The 21,978-nt window shown below is 55.6% G+C and overlaps 1 protein-coding gene across 3 annotated transcripts; it reads right to left on the bottom strand.

Annotated features, from left to right (window-relative positions):
• Positions 1–94: 94 nt before the first annotated feature.
• Positions 95–15,664, bottom strand: ERCC2 (ERCC excision repair 2, TFIIH core complex helicase subunit). 3 transcript variants are annotated; one of them, XM_036345960.1, is made up of 23 exons: positions 15,596–15,664; positions 15,171–15,270; positions 13,752–13,829; positions 13,618–13,680; positions 13,346–13,459; positions 10,612–10,728; positions 10,404–10,520; positions 9,988–10,111; positions 9,797–9,893; positions 9,511–9,644; positions 9,254–9,422; positions 7,512–7,630; positions 4,751–4,820; positions 4,592–4,661; positions 4,401–4,502; positions 3,391–3,454; positions 2,752–2,873; positions 1,411–1,503; positions 1,247–1,319; positions 951–1,021; positions 695–838; positions 462–605; positions 95–224 (listed from the first exon to the last, which is right to left on the bottom strand). In XM_036345960.1, exons 1-23 carry the CDS (start codon positions 15,598–15,600, stop codon positions 132–134), a joined length of 2,283 nt encoding a protein of 760 aa, XP_036201853.1. In that variant the 5' UTR covers positions 15,601–15,664; the 3' UTR covers positions 95–131. The 3 variants fall into 3 exon arrangements, 2 of the variants coding, with proteins under 2 accessions (XP_036201853.1, XP_036201854.1); XM_036345961.1 differs by lacking the exon at positions 15,596–15,664 and adding an exon at positions 15,392–15,423; XR_004973618.1 differs by lacking the exons at positions 95–224; positions 462–605; positions 695–838 and having other exon boundaries at positions 952–1,021; positions 1,411–1,762.
• Positions 15,665–21,978: the final 6,314 nt, after the last annotated feature.

Raw genomic sequence — 21,978 nt, 5'->3', positions numbered from 1 at the left:
TGTCTGCTTGAGGTCTCCTTCCTGCACAGGCCTTCCCGCGCCTCCCGGAGGCCCCTCCAAGCCCCTGGGACCCAGGGCCAGGTAACACTCGCAGTCACAGGAACTCCTTTTATGGCCCTGCCCCACCTCGCCTACAGCTGCTGTGCAATCTGCTCAATCCTCCGCAGCGTCTCCTCGGACTCCAGCTGCTCCAGGCTCAGCAGGGACAGGCCCAGCTGATCCTCCTGGCGGGCAAGGACGGGAGGGTGAGGCCGGGGCTCACGCACCTGCCCGTCTACCGTGGACACACGCTGGCGCCTGAGCCCTGGACTCCCAGCAGTTCCCAGGCCGGGCGTGTGGGCGCGCACAAACCTCCCTTGGTCACGGGCAGGCTGGGTGAGGGCGTGGGGAGGAAGCGAGACCTTCCCGAAGCAGCTTCGCGTGGGAGGCTAAGGGAAGCAGGGCGGGCCCCTCCAGCTCACCCTGTGGAACGGCTGTGCCATCTGCCTCAGGAAGTACTTGGCCACCTGGACCCCCTCGTCCACGGTCAGGTTGAGGTTGGCGTCCGTGAGGTGCTCCTGGATCCAGCGAGGCAGCTTCCCCCGCTTGTCCGCCCGGGCAAACCGCTTTGAGCAGGAGGCGGGAGAGAGGGAAGGTGTCAGGACCCTGGGGCGATGATGAGGGGAACAGCCAGGCCGGGCGGACCGACCCCCACCTTGTCGGCGAAGACCATGAGGCCGTAGTCGGTCTTGCCCCTGATGGCCCGGCCCACACACTGGGCCGCGTGGCGCATGGCGTCGAAGGTGAGGAAGTCGTTCTCTCGGATCTGGAACTGGTCCCGCAGGTATTCCAGCCGCGCCTGCGGCGAGATGGGGCCGGTCCCGAACGCCTGTCCCTCTGCAGCAGCCCCTCCCCCGTGCAAATCCTGGGGGAGCACCCAAAAGGGGCCCTAACATCCTGCGCCTGCTCACCTTGAGGATGCGGCTCTGCGTGTAGACGTAGGGGACGCCAAACATGATGACGGCCCGCCCGAAGTGGTGCACTGTGTGGGAACAGCGAGAGGGGTCACCCCGAGACCAGCTGGAGGGAGCCACCCTCAGGCAGCCCGGGAGTGGGAGGCGTGGGGGTGCTCCGAGGGCCCCACGGGCACCCAGGGACAGGGAAGGGAGGCCCTGGGCGTGCCCAGGCTGTGGGCGTCCCCTGGGGCAGCAGAAATGGCCAGGGCTCCAGGAAGGCTGCGGGGGAGGGGAGAGCCTAGTTTACTCACCAAAGTCGATTCCCTCGGACACTTTGCCTCGAGCCACTGAGAGCAGGATGGCCCCACGGCCGTTCTCGCAGGCCTGTAGAGGGGAGGCCAAGACAGATGCACGGCCCCTCGAAGCTGTCCCTCCCCCCTCCTTTCAGCTCCCCCCTCCCCCGGCCCAGCCTCACCTCCTGGTACTTCTCCAGGGCCACACTGGTCTCAGCCCCGTCTTGGGTCTCAATGAAGAGCAGCTTGTTCCTCTGGATGTTCTCGAGGATGCCCTGAAGGACACGCGGGCCAGTGTGCCGGCAGGAGGGTCACGCTCTCCGTGTCCCTGCTGAGCTCGGCTCTGCCCGGGCTTCCCGGGCTACAGGCCACTTCTCTCCCCGTGGAGGCCCAGCAGGGAGGGCGGTGGCCCCGCGGCCTCCTTTCAGGAAACCTGTGATCCTGGGAACCGGTCCCCACTCCCAACTTTTGGACAAGTTGGGGAGGCATGTGGCCCAAGACAGCCAGTCGGGACCCTCCCTGCCCAGCCACTGACTGTGGAGACAAGATTTCACATGTGACAGATGTTGTAATAGAGACCTGTGGCCAGGACTGACACAGAGACAACAGGACAGGACAGAGGGCTGAGAAACATCCCCCCACAATGGTCACCTGGAACCCTCAGTGGGGAGGAGCTGGGGCAGCCGGATTTCCATGTGGGAAAAACGGAACCCTGACCCCGGCCTCACACCATACACCAGGAGGAACCTAGGTGCTCACAGACTAGGTGTGAAAGCTAAAGCTACAGGGCTTTCTTAGGAAACTCAGGAGACTGCCATCTCCTGGGCAGGCAAGGTTTCTTAAATAGGACACAGCTGGCATTCAGGGTGTGGGGCTCGGGGGCCAGCAGCCCCTCCCCTGTGTGGAAAGAGCCCGAGGACAGAACCAAGGTCTTGGCCATGAGTGGGTGAGCTCCCCACCCACCACTCCCTGGTGTTCGGATTCGCCAAGTCCATTATCTCACCTCCGCTGAGAGCTGGGCCATGGGCGCTCAGAAGCAGAGAGGACAGAGCAGCCCCTGCCGTCCCTGCATCCTGCCTCCCCGTCCTGGCTCCCTGTCCAGAAAGCCCACGACCTCACCGTCCCCCCCTCCCCCCAGGGCACTCTCTGCCCGAGTTTCTGTTCCAGTCTAGTCCTCCAAATCCTTCCTCTTACAGCACAGCACCCAGGGAGAGTCTTGCCTGCTACCCAGGTCAAGCCACATGCGCTGAGGGGCACAGGCATGGTGGTCACCCCAAAAGACCAGCAAGGGAACCAGGACGGGGGAGGCAGGGTGTGGTTCCGTCTCCTGAGGGGTAGGCCTTGGAGGGCCCAGAGGCTGTAATGCTAGTTCTTAGCCCGGAGGTGGGGAAGGGCCCCGGGTGTACACTGTTTGTGCTTTAAACTGCTCATACGTGTCCTATACGCTCTCCTGCCCCCTATGGCACAGACGGGCAGAGCCAAGATCGGAGAAGCCAGGGCCTTCCTGGGCGTGGCGAGCGTACCTGCTCGTACCAGGAGGCCACGGTGCTCTCCATGTACTGGTAGCTGGTGAAGAAGGCCACAATGCCATCGGGGACCACGGCAGACATCTCCAGCAGGAGGTTCCCGTAGTTCCGGATCACCGCTGGGAGGGGTCAGAGGTTGCACCTTCCGCTGGCCTGGGCCCTCTTCCCCACCCCGGTCAGCATTCATTCCTGTCTAATGCCTGGTCTTGAACTTGGGGCTCATAGAGGCCCCAGTGAGCCACCTGGAGGGCTGTTCACACATACACATTCCACTTCTCCTCGCAGGCCGGTGGGAGGCCTGGCCATGTGACTTGCCACGGCCAATGAAATGAGGGAAGTGGCTGCGTGCCACTCCCAGGTGGGCACCTCTGTAGACAGTGTGCCATTCACCACGATCCCTCCTGTCACGTCTCACCACAGCTGTGACGTGCCCAACGGTGGAGGTTCCCAGAGGTGACACTGGGCAGGCCCCCGCAATCCACAATGCACGGACCAGGGGCAAGAAGCAACCTCTATGTGAAGCCACTTTGACGTGGGAGTATTTGTTACCGCAGCAAGACAGGCCATACTGACGGCTAAACCTCCCCTCTCGGAACCCAAACCAGCCCCCGCCATGAGCTCCCACGGGCAGCATACCAATATCTTCCCGGGTCTCGAATTTGGAGCTGATGGCCACTTGATCGTTGCCACGGCCGATGATCTGAGGAGAGCAGGAGACATCACAATAAGCGAAGCAGCGAATAAGCGAAGCAGCGACCACCGTGATGTGCAGGTTCTGGTTGTCAGCTAGGGCTGTTCTAAGCTTTTTATAGACACAGTGTCATGGAAGGAACGACCCTGTTATCAGTACTGCATGGAAAAATCACCGAAGGCGCAGAAGAGGTGAGTCGCCTGCCCCAGGTCACATGGCAAATAAACAGCAGAGACGGAACTGAACCCAGTTCTGCCCATGTTCCCCACCAGCAAGCACGCTCCAGCCGCCCCAGCCTCCAGCCAGGTGGTTCCAGGAGAACGCTTCTCACCGTGACCTTGACAGCCACTGGGGCACCCCCACCGGCCCCTCACAAAACCATGTGCAGTGCATGGTCAGCACTGGAAAAGCCATTCCCCAGCCGCAGCACTCTGGGACGTCTGTCACAAACTAATGGAGGCGCGAAACCTGCCCAGCCCTGAGTCCAAAGTCCTGGCTGATCTCCTTTTTGACTCTTTAAAAAATGTTTCACTGCTGCCCAGTAGATTGAGCACTGTCCCATGTACCAAGAGGTCACCGTTCAACTCCCTTTCAGGGCACATGCACCGGTTGTGGGCTCTGTCCCCAGTAGGGGGCGTCTGGGAGGCAGCTGATCGATGTTTCTCATCAATGTTTCTCTCTCTGTTCCTCTCCCTCTCTGAAAAACAAAAACAAAAACCATAGCTCACTCTCCCCTCCACCGCCTTGGAGATCACGGAGGCGGCATTCCCGTTTACAGATGAGAAGGCGGAGACTGGGAGAGCACGCCCACGGGGAGTGCCCAGGTCTGTCTGAACCCAGGATCTGTGCCCTGAGCTGTACAGCTCTCCTGCCTGATCAGCAGAGGGAGCAGAGGGAGGAGAGTCAGCCACTCGCTCCCATCTTCCCACCCGTCACCCACCCCTCTCCCACGTACCATGGGGCACAGGCAGACCCGGGCCAGTGTCATGGTGAAGGTTGCCATGGTGACAGGGTGGAAGTCCAGGATCTTGGGGTAGATGTCCAGTGGGGACAGCGTCTGTGGTGGGGACGACAGGAGGGATCTTAGCAGGACTGGGCAGAACCAGGAGCCCCCGAGGGGAGGGCGGGGACAGAGAAGGTCCTCACCCCAGATGTGATGATGACAGACTGGAAGCGCTCGAAGACGGGTTTGATGGCCAGCGAGGCGTCCATGCAGCTGTGGGAAGCAGGCGAGGGTGGTGAAGGCCAGGCCAGGGGCTGAGGCCCCACAGTCCAGTCACACCCCTGCTGGGGCTGAGGGCTCACCTGAAGTGCAGGATGGGGTTGGCAATGGTTGGGGTCCTGTCGTCAAAGGGCTCGATGATGATGGTGAAACCTACCAGAGGCCGGTGAGAATGCTGGTGCCAGTGATGGCCATGCCCCTCGCCAGTCCCCACCCCCTCAGTGAACGGGGCCAGCCACCTACAGCCCAAGCCCAAAACCCAGGCACCCGAGTCCAAAATACACCCAGCCTGCCCGCGCGTGCTCAGAACCAACGCCTGCACAAGCGTTCAGGGAGCTCCTCCTCGGGCTCCTCCAGGGCCAGGAGAGCCCGCCCTGCCCCTCCAGCCTGCCCCTCGCCTCTCCGTCCGCGGTTCTCAGCCTTGGCTGCACATTAGAATCACCTGGGAATCTTTTTAAAACCTGGATTTCTGGGCCTCATCCTCCGGAAATTCTGTTTCTTTGTCATGGGGTGAGGCCACAACATTAGTAACAAAGAAACAGAATTTCCGGAGGATGAGGCCCAGAAATCCGGGTTTTAAAAAGATTCCCAGGTGATTCTAATGTGCAGCCAAGGTTGAGAACCACTGGTCTAAGCCATCACTGCTCCAAAGTCGATCTGCAATCTGACTCCGCCCCGCCCCCACAGTCATTGCCATCGCCTCCTGCCTGAACCACTGTGGTCGCCTCGCTCACTGGGCTCACAGCTCCCACCCGTTGTGCTGGGGACACAGCAGAGACCAAGACAGCTCTGGCCCTGCCCTGTCAGGGCTCACAGTTCAGTGATGGGGACACAGACCTGTCCCCGGACAATGACCACCCAAGTGGCAGGGCTGGGACGGGAGAGCCCAGAAGAGTGGGCCAGGCCCAGCCTGGAAGTCAGGGAGGACTTCACGGAGAAAGGACATCCCACTAAGCCGGGATCGGGAGGAGGAGGAGGTGGTTGGGGCGGAGGAGGATGGCGGCGGGGGGGGGGGGGGTGTTCCAGGTAAAAGAAAGTGAGGTGGTGCCTGGCCGGGGTGGCTCGGTGGTTGAGCGTTGACCCATGAACTAGCAGGTCATGGTTCAATTCCCAGTCAGGGCATGTGCCCGGGTTTTGGGCTCGATCCCCCGTAGGGGGCGTGCAGAAAGCAGCTAATCAGTGATTCTCTCTCATCATTGATGTTTCCATCCCTTTCCCCCTCCTCCTTCCTCTGAAATCAATAAAAAATAAACAAGAGTAGCACACATTAAGAAAGTGAGGTGCTGGTAGATGGGGAAGTGGGGAGGAGAGGAGGAAGGCAGCCGGGAGGGAAGACAGCACGGGACAGAGGAATGGACGCAGGAGGAAGCTTCTGGTGGGACTTGCTTCTGATGGGCCCTGGGGTGGGGGAACGGGCTTTTGTCCTCCCCGAGGCCGGGCCCAGCCGGCCAGGCCTGACCTGGTTTCCTGGATAGAGGAGTAATCCCCGGGGATCAGACTGAGCTCCGGGCCAGTTTCACGCTGAGGAAGGGAAGGGAATGCTGACCGATGAAGGCGAGAGCCTCCGGGGCACTTCCCCTCTCGCGGCAAGCTGGAAACCTGGGCATCACCCTCAGCTCCCCCCCCCACGCTGCCCACACCCAGGCACCAGGCAGCCCTTGCCTCTACCTCCCACCTTCCCAACCCTTCCCTTCCCTTTCCTCTCTCTCATCCAGCCCTGGCCAGGCTCCATCTATCTGCCCCCAGTCCCTCGGGGAGAATGTTTCTAAAGTGCAAATCTGCCCCTGCCCCTCCCTTGCTCAGAACCTGCCATGGCTCCCCAGTGCCAACAGGAACAGAACAACCAGGTCCTGCCCTGGCCAGTTGGGCTCAGTGGATAGAGCGTTGGCCGGAGGACTGAAGGGTCCCGGGTTCACGTCCAGTCAGGGGCACATGCCCAGATTGTGGGCTCGATCCCCAGTAGGGGGCGTGCAGGCGGCAGCCAATCAATGATTTTCTCTTATCATTGATGTTTCTCTCTCTCCCTCTCCCTTCCTCTCTGAAATTGTGGGGAGCCGCTACAGGGTTAAACCTCGGACTGACCTGTTGGCAAAGTCACAAACAAGTCCCAGCTTAGAGGGCACCGTCCTCTTAGCATAATTAGGCTTGACCTTATGACGCTCCCTAGATCTTACCTGGGAAGCTAATGGGCTGAGGGAAGTCCAGCAAGAACAAGAACAAAAACAAGTGAAACTCACAAGAACAGTGTAAACAAGTGAAACTCACAAAAGCAGTGTAACTTTGGTAACCACTACCTTGTTTACCTCTGACTATAAAATAAAGGCTCAGTTTGCCTCCGGATCTTTCTCTGTGGCCTCAGCCAGGCACAGGAAGATCCACGGAGACTAGAGAGAGCTAGAGAGTTCTGAACGCTGTCTCCATGTAAATCATTCTTCGCCCACTCCGTCCACACCTCTGGGAACCCCTGGACCCCTGGGGCTGGACCCCGGCATGAAATCAATAAAAATAGATTTTGTTTAAAAAAGAACAATCAGGTCCTTGCCACACCCTAAGTGTGAGCTGACCCCAGAGAACCTCTCTGGCCTCATCTCATACCATCGCCACCCCCACCCCCACCCCCTCCTCCAGTCTGCAGACAGAGGGAGCCTCTCACAGCACAAATCTGAGCATGAGGCTCGCTCACTCAAAACTGTTGGTGGCTGCCCAGTGCCCTCAAAGCCCAAACTCCTGAGCCCAGCTCTACAAGGTCCCGAGTGTCCAAGTCCCACAGACAACCCTCCGGACCCAATGGGATCCTGATTCCAGCTGCCAGGGGGCGGCCGAGGCGGGAAGAGGTGCACTCACCCTTGGCGTAGGTGCTGACGAGGGTGGCAAAGTTAGCCAGGAGCGTGAGCGGGGAGAAGTCCGCGAGGTCCGCGATCTCCAAGGTGTGCAGGAGGGAGCGGAGGCGTTCAGCGCAGAACCTGGTGGGGAGGCCACATGGGGTGAGGGGGAGGGGGAGGGGGAAGGACAGACAGGACCAGCAGCCCCTCCTCCGCTGTCAGAGCACCTATCTCCACAGTGAGGGCAGGGACTGGGGCTGCGCGGTCACCTCTGTGCCCGCACATTTACAGCGCCCATTGGCACCCAGAGAAATAACCACACACCCCAGTCACGTGGTCCCACGTCACACACGGTCACAAAATCTCACACGCAGGCTCTTGTCAAAGTAGGAGCTCCACAGCCACACCCAGAATCCCAGCCACGTGACCCTGCTCGGCCACATGTCACACACGTACACCCAGAACCTCATCCGTCTGTCACACTCGGCCATCCTGCCGACACACAGCATCGGAGTCCCACATGCTCACACAGCCTCGCAGGCTCACACACGCGGTCACACCCATGCACACAGGCCACCCGGCCACAAACACTGACCACTGGGCCTCAGGCTCTCACCCCTTGGGGACAGGCAGGTTCTGGAGCAGGACCGTCTGGCTCCAGAGTTTAAAACCGGCTCCTGAAGGCCATTTCTTCGTCTGTCTTCCGCACCCCCTCCCACCCCGACTCCCGGCTGGATGGGGTGTGTCTCTGGGCTCCCCCTCCCGGCCCCAGCTGCTTGGGGTGGTCTCTGTCTGGAGATGGTCTGTCTCCCCACTGAGGCTGTGAGCCTGGAGGGCAGGGGCAGGGCCAGCGCTGTCTCGGTCACCACTGTGTCCCCAGCACAAAGCAGGTCCTCGGGCACATGTGGTGGGTGCTGGGACCCCATCTCTGCCCTCACAAGCCTCCCCTCTGGGGGGAGGCAAGCAAGGCCACATCGTGGGCCGCTCCACCCATCAGAGGCAGAGCAACCCAGGGCCTCGGCGCTCTCAGGCCTGGCTTTGCACAATAGCCCACTCAGTGCTGGGTGAGGGGTGGGGGTGGGGCAATGGCTTCCCCGGGGGCCACAGTGTCCTCATCTGCAGGCGGGACACCACAGACTCCATGAGGCAGGGGATACTAAGTGCTTAGCTCATCGTCAGTCCTACGACAGGGCGGGCACTGCCATCACGGCTTTCTCATGAGCCACCAGAAACCTGCGTGAAAGGGGACCCCCGCCCCATTTTACAGAGGAGGAGCCTGACGCCCAGAGAGGACTGGTGACCTAACCAGAAAGCGCAGGAGAGTCCAGCGAGCCCGGCCCTCCTGCCAGATCCCTTCTCCTGTCCTCAGGCTGGGGGTGGGGAAGCAATGGAGGGGCCCAGGGGCTCCCACCTGCCGGGTCTTGTCAGGAGCCCCTCCTTAGGGCCTGGGGTGGAACTACCTCTGAGCTCTCACAGGTGCCCTGCTGGCTCCGCCCTGCCCACCCCTCTGCAAACAGCGTCTCCATCCAACGCTTCCGGTAAATTCTCTGGTCAGGTCACTGCTGCCTGCCAGGCCCCTGCCCAACACAGGACTTGCCCTGGGACCCGCCTGCTCTGGCCGACAGGTGCCAGGCACGCTCCTGAGCCCCCCACTCCTCACTTACACGCCTGACATTGGCTACATGGAGACCCCAGGCCACAGGCGCAGAGGACAAGGCCGCCGGCGGGGACCCGATCCCCTTCCCCCCCGCCGGCGGGGCGCACCTGAGGGGCTTGCGCTGGATACACACGCGCTGGGCCAGGCCGCTCAGGAAGGCGGGGGGGCTCTCCTGCACCACGTGCTGCACGCGCAGCCGCCACTTGACGTACTCCAGCAGCCGCCGCAGGAAGCCCAGGAAGTGCTCGGCCGTGCGGATGGAGCCCGGCACCGCCTCTGCGGGGACAAGGGGTCAGCCGCCACCCACCCGGGGGGGGGGGGGGGGGACGGGGACAGGGAGCGGCCGAGGCGGGCGGCAGCTCACCCTGCAGCACCTCGTCGGGCAGCACGGGGTTGGCCAGGTGGGCGTCGGTTTCCCGGGCGACACTGGCCTCCCGCAGCCCCTCCACGAGGCGGCGGTACTCCTCACGCAGGCGCTGCTCGTCCGTCTCCTTGATCCTGCAGGGAGACGGGGTGGAGGGAGAGCGGGTGACCCCGGAGGGGACATCGGGACAGGGCTGGTGTCCCTGGAGGCGGGTCAGGCAGAGAACGGGGGCTCGGGAGAGGCAGGGGCCAGGAGGGCACAGGGCCTACTGCTGCCCCACCCCCACCTGAGCACTGTCTTCTGCAGGGTCTCCAGGTTGCCCTGGCATCTGTCCAGGGTCCGGCGGGTGAGGTTGACGCTCATGGAGTCGATGCAGACATTGTCTGGAGAGGAGGGGGAGGGGAAGGCCGGCTCAGGCAGGCAGAGCCTGGGTAGCAGCCTGAGGGGCTGGCATCACCTCCCTGGCGCCCTCCTCACCAATGTTGTGGGCCTCGTCGAAGACCACAACGGCCTTGCGGGCCAGCTCCTTGGACACCAGGTCTGCAATCTTGGGGTCCAGGAGGTAGTGGTAGCTGTAGACCACCACGTTGGCGTGCAGGATCTGCAGGGGAGAGGGGAGGAGGGTTACACCAAGCCTGCCTGCCACCCTAATCCCTGAACCATGCGACCTCCCACCCACCCACACTACCACTCCCTTCCTCACAGGCCCACAGAGGTGAGGCGAGGACAGACAAACACAGGCCAGGCACAAAAATAAGCAAGTTGACAGAGACAGACAGAGGCACAGACCCAGAGGGCGATACAGGCAGACAGACAGACACAGGCAGTCAAATGGGCAGGCAGCCTGCAATCCTCACACATGCCCTCTGCCCACCCCCTGCCAGTCTCCTCACCGAGTACCGGGCAAGGAAGTATGGGCACCAGCCCTGGCGCCGCCCCACGGCCTTCAGGTCATCCAGGTTGTAGATGCCAGCGGGGAGGGGCACCTGGCGCCCATGAATGTCAAATTCCTGGGGCAGGGCGAGAGGGTGCCTGGGGGTCAGAGAGGTGGGCTGTCACGGGCTGCTGCCCGCCCTCCCTTCGCCCTGTCCTGGCAGGCACCTCGTAAAAGCGGCAGTGGGGCAGGCTGGGGTCCCGCTGGTACTGCGCCCGCACGTAGGAGGCTGTGAGGCTGTGGCATTTTCCATCGACATCCTTCCCAAAGCGCAGGGGTGTTACCTGGGGAGCAGGGCGGGGGGGTGCATCTCAGCACTGACACGTCCTGAAAAGCCCGACCACTCCTGGAACCTGGGGTTCTACACCTCACTCCTGGGGGGATGGGAAGCTGTTCTCTCTGGGGTGGGGCGAGGGGATTTTTGGAAAACTCAAACCTCAACCGGTTTCAATGATAAACAGTTAAGACACTTGGGGACTTACTGCAGGGGTGAAAGAATGGCAAAAGTGTTACTCTAAAATTATTACTTTTAAAACATTAAGCCCTGTGTACAATGGACTATTATTCAGCCATGAAAAAGGAAACATTGTGACAATGTGGGTGGACCTGCAGGGCATTACGCTAAGTGAAATAAGTCACACAGAGAAAGACAAATTACATATGACCTCACGTATGTAGAGAATCTAAAGAAAAAGAAAAAAGAAACAACCACGCTCATAGATAGAGAGGAGATTGGTGGTTGCCAGAGGTGGGGTAGGGATGGGTGAAATGGGTGAAAGTGGGCAAAAGGTACAAACTTCCAGTTAAAAAAAACAAGTCCTGAGGATGCACAGCATGTGACTATAGTGAATACTATATTGCATATTTGAAAGTTGCTAAGAGAATAGATTTTTTTTTTTAAGACAAATTTTTATATATATATATATATATATATATATATATATATATATTTTATTGATTTTCTACAGAGAGGAAGGGACAGGGATAGAGAGTTAGAAACATTGATGAGAGAGAAACATCGATCAGCTGCCTCCCGCACACTCCCACCGGGGATGTGCCCGCAACCAAGGTACATGCCCTTGACCGGAATCGAACCTGGGACCCTTGAGTCCGCAGGCCAACGCTCTATTCACTGAGCCAAACCGGTCAGGGCGAGAATAGATCTTAAAAGTTCACATCACACACAAAAAATTATAACTATGTAAGGTGACTGGACTTGTTGCGGTAATCATTTTGAGGTGTATACAAATATCAAATCATTACGTTGTACACCCACAACAAATATGTCAATTAAACCTCAAAAACAAACAAACACACCACTAAGCCTTGAAGATTCCTTAGTGTGTAGATCAAGGGTAACTGCTCAATCTTTCAAAATGCAAACAACCAGGACCGTGGCAAAGTCTCAGAATCAGAAGAGGGTCTGACCACACAGTCTGACAAACTGCCCTGCCCCTGCCCGGCTCCGTGCCCTCTGAGGCTCTGCAGGTGGCAGCGTCACAGCCCAGGCTGCCTGTCCCCAACACAAAGCCTTTCCTTCACCAACAGGAAGGCTCTGCGGCTGCCGACCCTTCCCTCCCCCGTTCGTTCCCATTTCATCAGCCGCCAAGGCTGTGCTGCTACTTCATTACCCTCCATCATCTATATTATTTCTGACATATTCTTACAGATAATTTTACAGAATACATACTCCATGAGTTACACGTTAAGTGCTTACAACAATTTCTGGTGCAGTGAGACCTGTGCCTTTATAACATAATTAAATAAAAACTAATATTCTATGTGTCATATATCTATTCATAACATGAAAATTTCTCATATTCTTCTAGCTCTTTGTACATGCTAAGGACTACACATACATTATCTCACCTAATCTTATCAACTGGATGAAGCAGGGACTTTACACTTATTTAACAGAAAGGAAAACTGAGGCCCAGATTCCAGAAATCACCTAAGCAAAATTATACAACTGTCCAGCTGGTGTGGCTCAGTGGTTGCGCATCAACCCATGAACCAGGAGGTCACGGTTCAATTCCCCTTCAGGGCATTTGCCCAGGTTGTGGGCTCAATCCCCACTGTGGGCATGCAGGAGGCAGCCGATCAATGATTCTCATCTCTCTCTCTCTCTCCCTTCCTCTCTGAAATCAATAAAAATATATATTTTTTAAAAATTTCACAACAGCCAAAACCGGTTTGGCTCAGTGGATAGAGCGTCGGCCTGCGGACTGAGGGGTCCCGGGTTCGATTCCGGTCAAGGGCATGTACCTGGGTTGCGGGCACATCCCCAGTGGGAGATGTGCAGGAGGCAGCTGATCGATGTTTCTCTCTCATCGATGTTTCTAACTCTCTATCCCTCTCCCTTCCTCTCTGTAAAAAATCAATAAAATATATTAAAAAAAAAAAAATTCACAACTGCCCTGACTGGTTTGGCTCAGTGGATAGAGCATCGGCCTGCGAACTGAAAGGTCCCAGGTTCGATTCCGGTCAAGGGCATGTACCTTGGTTGCGGGCACATCCCCCGTAGGGGGTGTGCAGGAGGCAGCTGATCGATGTTGCTCTCTCATCGGTATTTCTAACTCTCTATCCCTCTCCCTTCCTCTCTGTAAAAAAAAATCAATAAAGTATATATAAAAAAAAATTTCACAACTAATGCTTCAGAGCCAGGAACCCAGGCCTGCTGGACTCCAGGAAGTGCCTTTGTAACGTGTCCTAGGCTGGGGGGAAAGGGGGAAGGCTCCCCGGAAGCAGTGTGCTTGCCTTGGCCATGAGCAATGAGTCGACTTTGAAAAGTGAGGAGAGAACTCTGTGTGCGGCCCCTGCCGATCTCCCCGAGAAAACTCCTGGTGGATGAAGAGTTTCCTCAGCCCTGGGCTCAGGGCAAGGAGGGGCATGGGCACTCACCTCAGGATGGATGCACAGGTTCTTCCGAGAGCTCAGCGCCAGCCCCAAGAACGGCAGCTTCTCACCCTCCTGCTTCTCATAGAAGTTGAGCAACTTCCGAAGCTCCTCAATCACCTGTGCCAGCCCAGGAGGCAGGGGACTTGGCCTCCCTGAAAGCACAAGCCCCCACCCAGCCATGCCCCAGCCCCCCCCCCCACAGTGATGGCAACCACCCGGGGGGACCAGTGAGGCCCAGGAAAAGTGGGGGAGCATGAAGATTGGCCCCAGCTCACCTTCTCAATCTCAGGCACTGTCCTTGAGCAATAGATGAGTTTAGTCACCTCCAGCGGATACGCCTGCCAACAACAATGGCTCAGCCCTGGCCCCTATCCCCCTTTCCCCTCCACAGGCCCAGAGGGTCACCTACCCGCTGATATGCCATGATCAGGGCCAACAGGGACACTGTCTTCCCAGTTCCTGAGGGCATCTCCAGAACTCCATGACCCTGCGTGTTGGGAGTGAGAGGAACAAGACGCAGACTCTCAGAACTTCAGGGGCACAAACTCTGGGGACACCCCACTCCCCACTAAAATCACTATCTTGGAACGGCAGGACAACACAGCAATTGCAAGTGTGGGCCCCAGGAGCAGTGGATTTGAACCCCACTCCTGCCACCTCTTCGTTGAGGGGTCTTGGGCAAATGCCTTCACCTCTCTGGCCTCAGTAGCCTCATCTCTAAAATGGGCCTACTAAGCTCTAATGAGAAACTGTGGGTTAAACATTTAGCATAGTATCTGAATATAGTGAGCCCCTTTTCTTTCACTTTTTAAATACGTTTTTATTGATTTGAGAGAGCGAGAGGAAAGGACAGGGAGAGAGCAACATCAGTGAGAGAAACATGGATGGGCTGCTTCCTGCACGCCCCTTCCTGGGGACCCAGCCGCAGCCAGGATGTGCCCTGGGCATGGGAGGGGGCTCAACCAGCTGAGCCACAGGGCTAGGAGAGCCCTTTTTCTTTTAATTTAGCAAACCCTTCCAGCACTTACTCTGCGCCTGGCAGTATTTTTTTTTTAAATATATACATTTTTTAAATATATATTTTATTGATTTTTTACAGAGAGGAAGGGAGAGAGATAGTTAGAAACATCGATCAGCTGCCTCCTGCACACCTCCCACTGGGGATGTGCCCACAACCAAGGTACATGCCCTTGACTGGAATCGAACCTGGGACCTTTCAGTCTGCAGGCCGATGCTCTATCCACTGAGCCAAACCGGTTACGGCTCTTTTTTTTTCTCTAGCAGTATTTTTAAGTGTCTCACATCAGGGTTTGCCACCCTGGGCTCTCTTGACATTTGGGGATGGGATAACACGTGGTCGTGGAGGTCTGCCCTGCGCCCTGTAAGATGTTTATCAGCACCTGTGGGCTCTACCTACCAGATGCCAGCAGCACCCCCACTCCCTCCATGAAATGTCTCCAGACACGGCCGCATGTCCCCCGGGGGGTCAAAACCACCCCCAGGTGAGAACCGCTCCCTGACTTAGCGAATGAACTCCTGTAACCCTCCCACGGACCTCGGAGGCAGGCGGTGCTGCTACGCCCATCTCGCGGACGGCACAGAGAGGTTAGGTGGTTTACCCGAAGGCACACAGCGGGGCAAGCAGGATTCCAGCTCAGGCAGCCGAGCCCAGCGTCTACCCTTCCCAACCGCGGCGCAGCGCCGCCTCCGAGTGTCAGCTGCTGCTACTGTAACTAGTCCCACTTTAGGGGAGAGGCTGGGCGCGCGGGCTGCCCTCCGAGGACCTCGATCTCCGTCCAGCCCCCCGGCGCCCGCGGGCTCCACGCACCTTGGCGTCGAGCGTGCGCTTGAGCTCCAGCATGTAGGAGAACTGCTCCGGGTAGATGTAATCGTACGGGAAGTAGACCAGCAGCCCGTCCACGTTGAGCCTGGCGGCGGGGCTGTCCGGTCAGTTCCGCGGCCCCTCGGCCCCCCTCCGGCCCCTCTACTCCCCAGTCGTCGGGCCGAGAGAGGTTACCTGCCCGGCCCGTCGGGCCCCCTCGGACGTACCCCAGTTCCCCAAGAGCCTCTGGGTCCCCTCGGCATCGCCCCGCTGCCCATCCCCGTTACCGCACCGTAGGTCCCCGAGTCTGTCCCCACCTCACCCCCTCGGCCACCCCTCCCCCCGCAGCGGCCCCGAGCGTGCCCTCCAGTCCCCCCATCTTCCAGGACCCCGCTCCCGCTAGCGAGCCGCAAACCCCGGCCCCATCTCACTTCATGGCGCCGGTCGCGGCAGGAAGCGGCGTCAACCCGCCTCCCTCATAAATATTCAATGAGGCAGGATCCGTGGGGCGTCCTCGAGGCGCCGCTCCACCTTCCTCGCAACGCCATTGGTTGGTCCTGCCCGTCACTCTATTGGGGTGGAGCCAATAGGGATAGTGCGCGTGCGCACGGCAATGCGAGGGTGGGCTCCCGAGGGAGGCCCGCGTCGCTGAGGAGCGCCGAGGACCAAGAACGAAACAGGCAAGGAAGAGAACCGAGAGAATCGATCCCATTCATTAGGATTTGGTCTTCCCGCATCTGCCCGGATTATCTGAGGAGCGAAGAGCGTGCGCAGCGGTTCTCAACCTGTGGGTCGCGACCCCTTGGGTGATCCAACGATCCTCTCACAAGGGTCGCCTAAGACCATCCTGCATATCAGATATTTACATTACGATTCATAACTGTAGCAACATTACAGTTATGAAGTAGCAACGAAAATAATTTTATGGTTGGGTCACAACATGAGGAGCTGTATTTAAAGGGCCATAAGGTTGAGAACCACTCTAGGGGAAATGACAGGGAAATGGGGAACGCCTTCAGGGCCCACGAGTTAGGAATGGCTTCGCCATACCAGGCAAACATGCACTTATAATACCTGCTGTGCCCTAAACTCCTCTGGGATAAATAACGCCCCTCATTTACTGAGCTCCTACTAATTGCCACATACTGTCTAAATCAGGCAGTAATGTACAGGCACCGTGGTTTGGTGGTTAAGTTGTGGACTTTGGGACCAGAATGCTTGGGTCCAAATCCTGACTCCACTCCACTACCTGTGTGACCCTGATGTAATTACTTGACGTCTCTGGTGTTGCATTTTCTTATATTCGAAGCATGTAAAATTAGGTTATCTACAGTGTAGGTGACACTTAAACTAACCCACATAAAGCTGTTATAACTGGGTTTAGCACATATTAAGCTTTCAATAAGTGCTCGCTTTTATGTGTTTGCTTCAGAAATAGCTGTGGGGCGCCCTAGCCGGTTTGACTCAGTGGATAGAGCATGAGCCTGTGGACTGATTCCAGTCAAGGCCATGTTCTCCGGCCCTGGTCAGGGTGTGTGCTGGAGGCAACCAATTGATATGTCTTTCTCACATCGATGTTTCTCTCTGTCTCTCCCTCTCCCTTCCACTCTCTCTAAAAATCAATGAAAAAATATCCTTGGATGAGGATTAATAAAAAACAAGACAAAAAAACAGCCTGGCCGGCATGGCTCAGCGAATGAGTGTCAACCTATGAACCAGGAGGAGATCATGGTTCGATTCCTGGTCAGGGCACATGCCTGGGTTGTGGGCTTGATTCCCAGTAGGGAGTGTGCAGGAGGCAACTGATCAATGATTCTCTCTCATCATTGATGTTTCTATCTCTCTCTCCCTCTCCCTTCTTCTCTGAAATCAATAAAAATATCCTATATAATAAAAGCCTAATATGCAAATTGACCAAATGGTAGAACAACTGGTCCACCAACTGGAATGATGTCCACTGACCACCAGGGGGCAGATGCTCAATGCAGGAGCTGCCCCCAGCCTGCAGGCCCCAGGCCAGCCAAGGTGGATTCCAGCGGGGGCCCCCAGTCGCCCTGCTGGTTGCCCCACAGATTGGCCCTGATCGCTGGCCAGGCCTAGGGTCCCTACCCATGCACAAATTTTGTGCACCATACCTCTGGTATTAAAAATAAAATAAAATGGGGGAGGGGGAACAGAGGGAGCACATCTTCAAACCAAGAAAATAATAAAATGAAACTGAGCATTGGGTTTATATGTGCCAGGCATTGTGCTAAGCACCCTGTCACCTGCCTGACGTCATTTCCCACTGTTCTCTTTCTTACACACTCCTCCCAGACACACTCGGCCTCCTGGCCCTTCCACCCAGCACCAGCCTGCATTCGTCAGCTAATCTGCAAAACAACTTACCCCCAAATGTAATGGTGGGAGAACAATAGCATTTATTATCTCACTAGAGGCCCAGTGCACGAAAATCATGCATGGGTAGGGCCCTAAGCCTGGCCAGTGATCAGGGCAGATCTGTGCGGCGACCGGTGGGGTGATTGGGGGGGCCCCACTGGCACCCACTTTGGCTAGCCTGGCACCGCCCACTCACCGGCCCTGCCACCGCCACCAGTTGCCTCCCTCTGTGGGGTGACTGGTGGGGTGATCGGGGGGGGGGGGGGCGCCCGCTGGTACCTGCCTTGGCTGGCCTGGGGCTTGCGGGCTGGGGGCAGCTCCTGCATTGAGCGTCTCCCCTGGTGGTCAGTGCACATCATAGCGACTGGTCGTTCCACTGTTCGGTCTATGTGCATATTAGGCTTTTATTATATGGGATGGTTTCTGTAGGTCAGGAATTGAACACAGCTGCAGGCCTTCAGCTCAACTTGGAAGTAATCTACCACTAAGCTCAGGAGGTGGCTGCTGGCAGGATTCATTTCCTTGCTGGATGTCAGCAGGGAACTCCCTGAGGTCCCTGGCACGAGGGCATCTCTGAGGCCAGCTGGCTTTATCAAAGCAAGAAAGCAAGCAGAGCCAGAGAGAGGGGCACAGAGGGAAGTCACTGTCTTTCATAACCTAATGTCAGAAGGGACAGTCCATCACTTTTGCTGTATTCCATTCCTTAGGATACGTCACTACATCCGGCCCATGCTCAGGGCGGGGTTACTTCAGGGCGTGAACACCAGGAGCCCGGAGGGTTGGGAGCCATCTTAGAATGGCTGCCTCCTGCCTCCTCCTGGCCTTTGTAGTTGCTCCTCCGTCTGTCTGGAAGCTTCTTTCCCAGATCTCTGCGTGGCTTCCTCCCTCGAAAGTCCTTTCCTCTCTGAGGCCTTTCCCGACCACCTTATTTGAATGGTAATATTCCCTGGGCAGGCTGAAAAATGGTCCCCAGAGATCTGCAGGCACTGATCCCTGGACCCCGTGAATGTCTCCTTACCTGGCAAAAGGGACTTTGCAGGTGTGATGAAGCTAAGGATCGTGAGATATCCAGGTGCTCCCTAACTGTACAGTGTGACCCCGAAGCAAGGGGCTACACTGCAGCTTTGAAGATGGAGGAGGGGATCAGAGGCAATGAATGCAAGGAATGTAGCTCTAGAAGCTGGAAAAGGCCAGGGAACTGACCGATTCTTCCCAGAGACCCAGAGGGCGCGCAGCCCTGCCAACACCTTGATGTCAGCCCAGTGAGACTGAGTTTAGATTCCTGACCTTCAGAAGTGAAAATAAAAATGAGTGCTTTTTTATTATTGTTGATTTTTAGACAGGAAGGGAGAGGGAGAGCGAGGGACTGAGAGCCAAAGATCAGCCACCTCCTGCACGCCCCCTACTGGGGATCGAGGCTGGCAACCTGGGTATGTGCCCTGACCGGGAATCCAACCAGTTACCTCTCACTGCAAAGCTGAAAAATTTCTATGGCCTAGTGACATCACAGCCACCTTAACGGTGTAGCCCATGCATTACTCACGTGTTTGTGGTGATGCTGGTGTAAGCACACCACTGTGCTGCCAGTCATATAAAAGTATAGCACAGTACATTGATAATGACAGTAAATGACTCGGGTACTGGTTTGTGTATTTATTATGCCATATATATTTTTTAATTTTAGAGTGTACTCTTTCTACTTATAAAAAAAGGTTGGCTGTAATACAGTATGCCGTGTTACACCAACAGCAGCCTCATACATCTCCTTTACCTTGTCTCTCTTTATTTTATTTTTTAAAATATATTTTATTGCCGAAACTGGTTTGGCTCAGTGGATAGAGCGTCGGCCTGCGGACTAAAGGGTCCCGGGTTCGATTCCGGTCAAGGGCATGTGCCTGGGTTGCGGGCACATCCCCAGTGGGAGATGTGCAGGAGGCAGCTGATCGATGTTTCTCTCTCATCGATGTTTCTAACTCTCTATCTCTCTCCCTTCCTCTCTGTAAAAAATCAATAAAATATAAAAAAAAAAAATCCTAAAAAAAAAATAAATAAATAAAATAAAATATATTTTATTGATTTTTTTTCAGAGAGGAAGGGAGAGAGGAAGGGAGAGAGTTAGAAACATCGATGAGAGAGAAACATCGACCAGCTGCCTCCTGCACACTCCCCACTGGGGATGTGCCCGCAATCAAGGTACATGCCCTTGACCGGAATCGAACCTGGGACCCTTGAATCTGCAGGCCGATGCTCTATCCATTGAGCCAAACCGGTTAGGGCACCTTGTCTCTCTTCTTTAAAAATATGTTTTTTATTGATTTTGAGAGAGAGAGGAAGGGAGAGGGATAGATAGAAACATTGATGAGAAACATTATTAATCAATTAATCAATCAGGTCTGCAACCTGGGCATGTGCCCTGACCGGGAGTTGAACCAGTGACCTCTTGATTCAAGGGTCAACATTCAACCACTGAGCCACACCGGCCGGGCTACCTTGTCTCCTGATAGCATCATTTTCTTTTGTGCTTGATTTAATCTCATGTTTTGTACAGTAACAAGCTGCAGAGGCTTGCAGCCTCGCTGCAGTAGGCTAGGTCCGATAGCCTAGGCATGCGGTAGACTAGACCATCTAGCTTTGGGCTGTGATGTTTGCACAATGAAATTGCCCAATGTTGCCTTTCTCAGAAGGTATCCCAGTCGTTAACTGGTACAGAGAAAACGATGAGCTCTCAGGAACCCACCGCAAGTCCATTCAATTGGAATAGAAACCAAATCATTTATAGGTTGATAATTTTTTTTTTTTTAAATATATTTTATTGATTTTTTACAGAGAGGAAGGGAGAGAGATAGAAAGTTAGAAACATAGATGGGAGAGAAACATCGATCAGCCGCCTCCCGCACATCTCCCACTGGGAATGCGCCCGCAACCCAGGTACATGCCCTTGACCGGAATCGAACCCGGGACCCCTCAGTCCGCAGGCCGACGCTCCATCCACTGAGCCAAGCCGGTTTCGGCTATAGGTTGATAATTTAACAAATATATTTTTATTAATTTCAGAGAGGAAGGGAGAGGGAGAGAGAGATAGAAACACCAATGATGAGAGAGAATCATTGATTGGCTGCCTCCTGCACGCCCCCTACTGGGGATCGAGCCTGCAACCCGGGCATATGCCCTTGACCAGAATTGAACCCAGGACCCTTCAGTCCGCAGGCTGACGCTCTATTCACTGAGCCAAACCGGCCAGGGCTAGCTTGATAATTTTTTGAATGTAAGATGATGGATACATGGGAGATGTTTTTTCATTAGTCTCTGCTTTCGTGGAATTTTGAAACAATGTCAGAAGAATGGTGGTGTGGGTTACAATCCCCACTGTTACACCACCAGTTAATTATTATTATTTTTAAATGTTTTTATTGAAGACAGAGAGAAGGGAGAGGGAGAAGAGGTTGGTGGTGATTATATTGCACAGCAAATACAATGACAATGATGTAGCTTTATGATTTGTCAAAAACTATTCAGAAGAGACTGAAGCTCATGCTTTGTCAAAACAACAATTTTTAATTTTTATTGATTTCAGATGGAGGAAGAAAGAGGGGGAGAGAGAGAAAGATCAATGGTGAGAATCATTGACTGGCTGCCTTCTGCACGCCTCCCGATGGGGATGGAGCCTACAACCTGGGCATGTGCCCTGACTGGAAATCGAACTGTAACCTCCTGGTTCATAGGTCGAAATGCTCAACCACTGAGCCACGCCAGTTGGGCCAAAAAATCTTTAAGGAAAAAAAAATAATCTTTCAGGAGCACTTTATGAAATAAAGAAGTAGGACAGGTCCTGGCCTGATAACTTAGTTAGAACGTCATCTGAAATGCGAAGGTTTCAGGTTCGATCCCTGGTCAGGGCACATACAAGAATCAACCAATGAATACGTAAATAAGTGAAACCGATGCCGCCCCCCTTCCTCTTTCTCTAAAATCAATAACAAATTTAAAAAGTGAGGCAGAAGCAAAGGAAAAATCACTCTTCAAGGTCGTACTCTCAACAAGGCCACATGGATTTCTGGTAGATGAAGCCTGTTTGTTGGAAAGAATCTCACAATTCATGTCAACACACAGGAAGAAAACAGCCCAGCAGGAGGTAGAACCAGCAGACACAACAGGTGACAGAAGTGATGGCCCCAAACACCAGGTGACTGGATTATCAGGCGTACTACTATACTATGCGCAACATGCTTCAGGATGTCCAAGAAGAATCTAAAACATGAAAAAAGATCAAGGCGCTACCAAAAATTAAAAGCAGAGGAATTGGACAGAGGGAGAATCGGATCTACGTGAGCGACATCCCTTCGAAGGAGGTGAGTTTAAGACTGCTTTGCCCAAAATAGGAACAGTGACAATCATTTATTAAGTCGGAATGGGAGCCAAAGAGAAGGAAGCCAAC

Source organism: Myotis myotis, unplaced genomic scaffold (genome assembly GCF_014108235.1).
Source record: "Myotis myotis isolate mMyoMyo1 unplaced genomic scaffold, mMyoMyo1.p scaffold_m19_p_19, whole genome shotgun sequence".
Classification (NCBI taxonomy): Eukaryota; Metazoa; Chordata; class Mammalia; order Chiroptera; family Vespertilionidae; genus Myotis; species Myotis myotis.
This window is presented reverse-complemented; position numbering and strand designations above follow the sequence as displayed.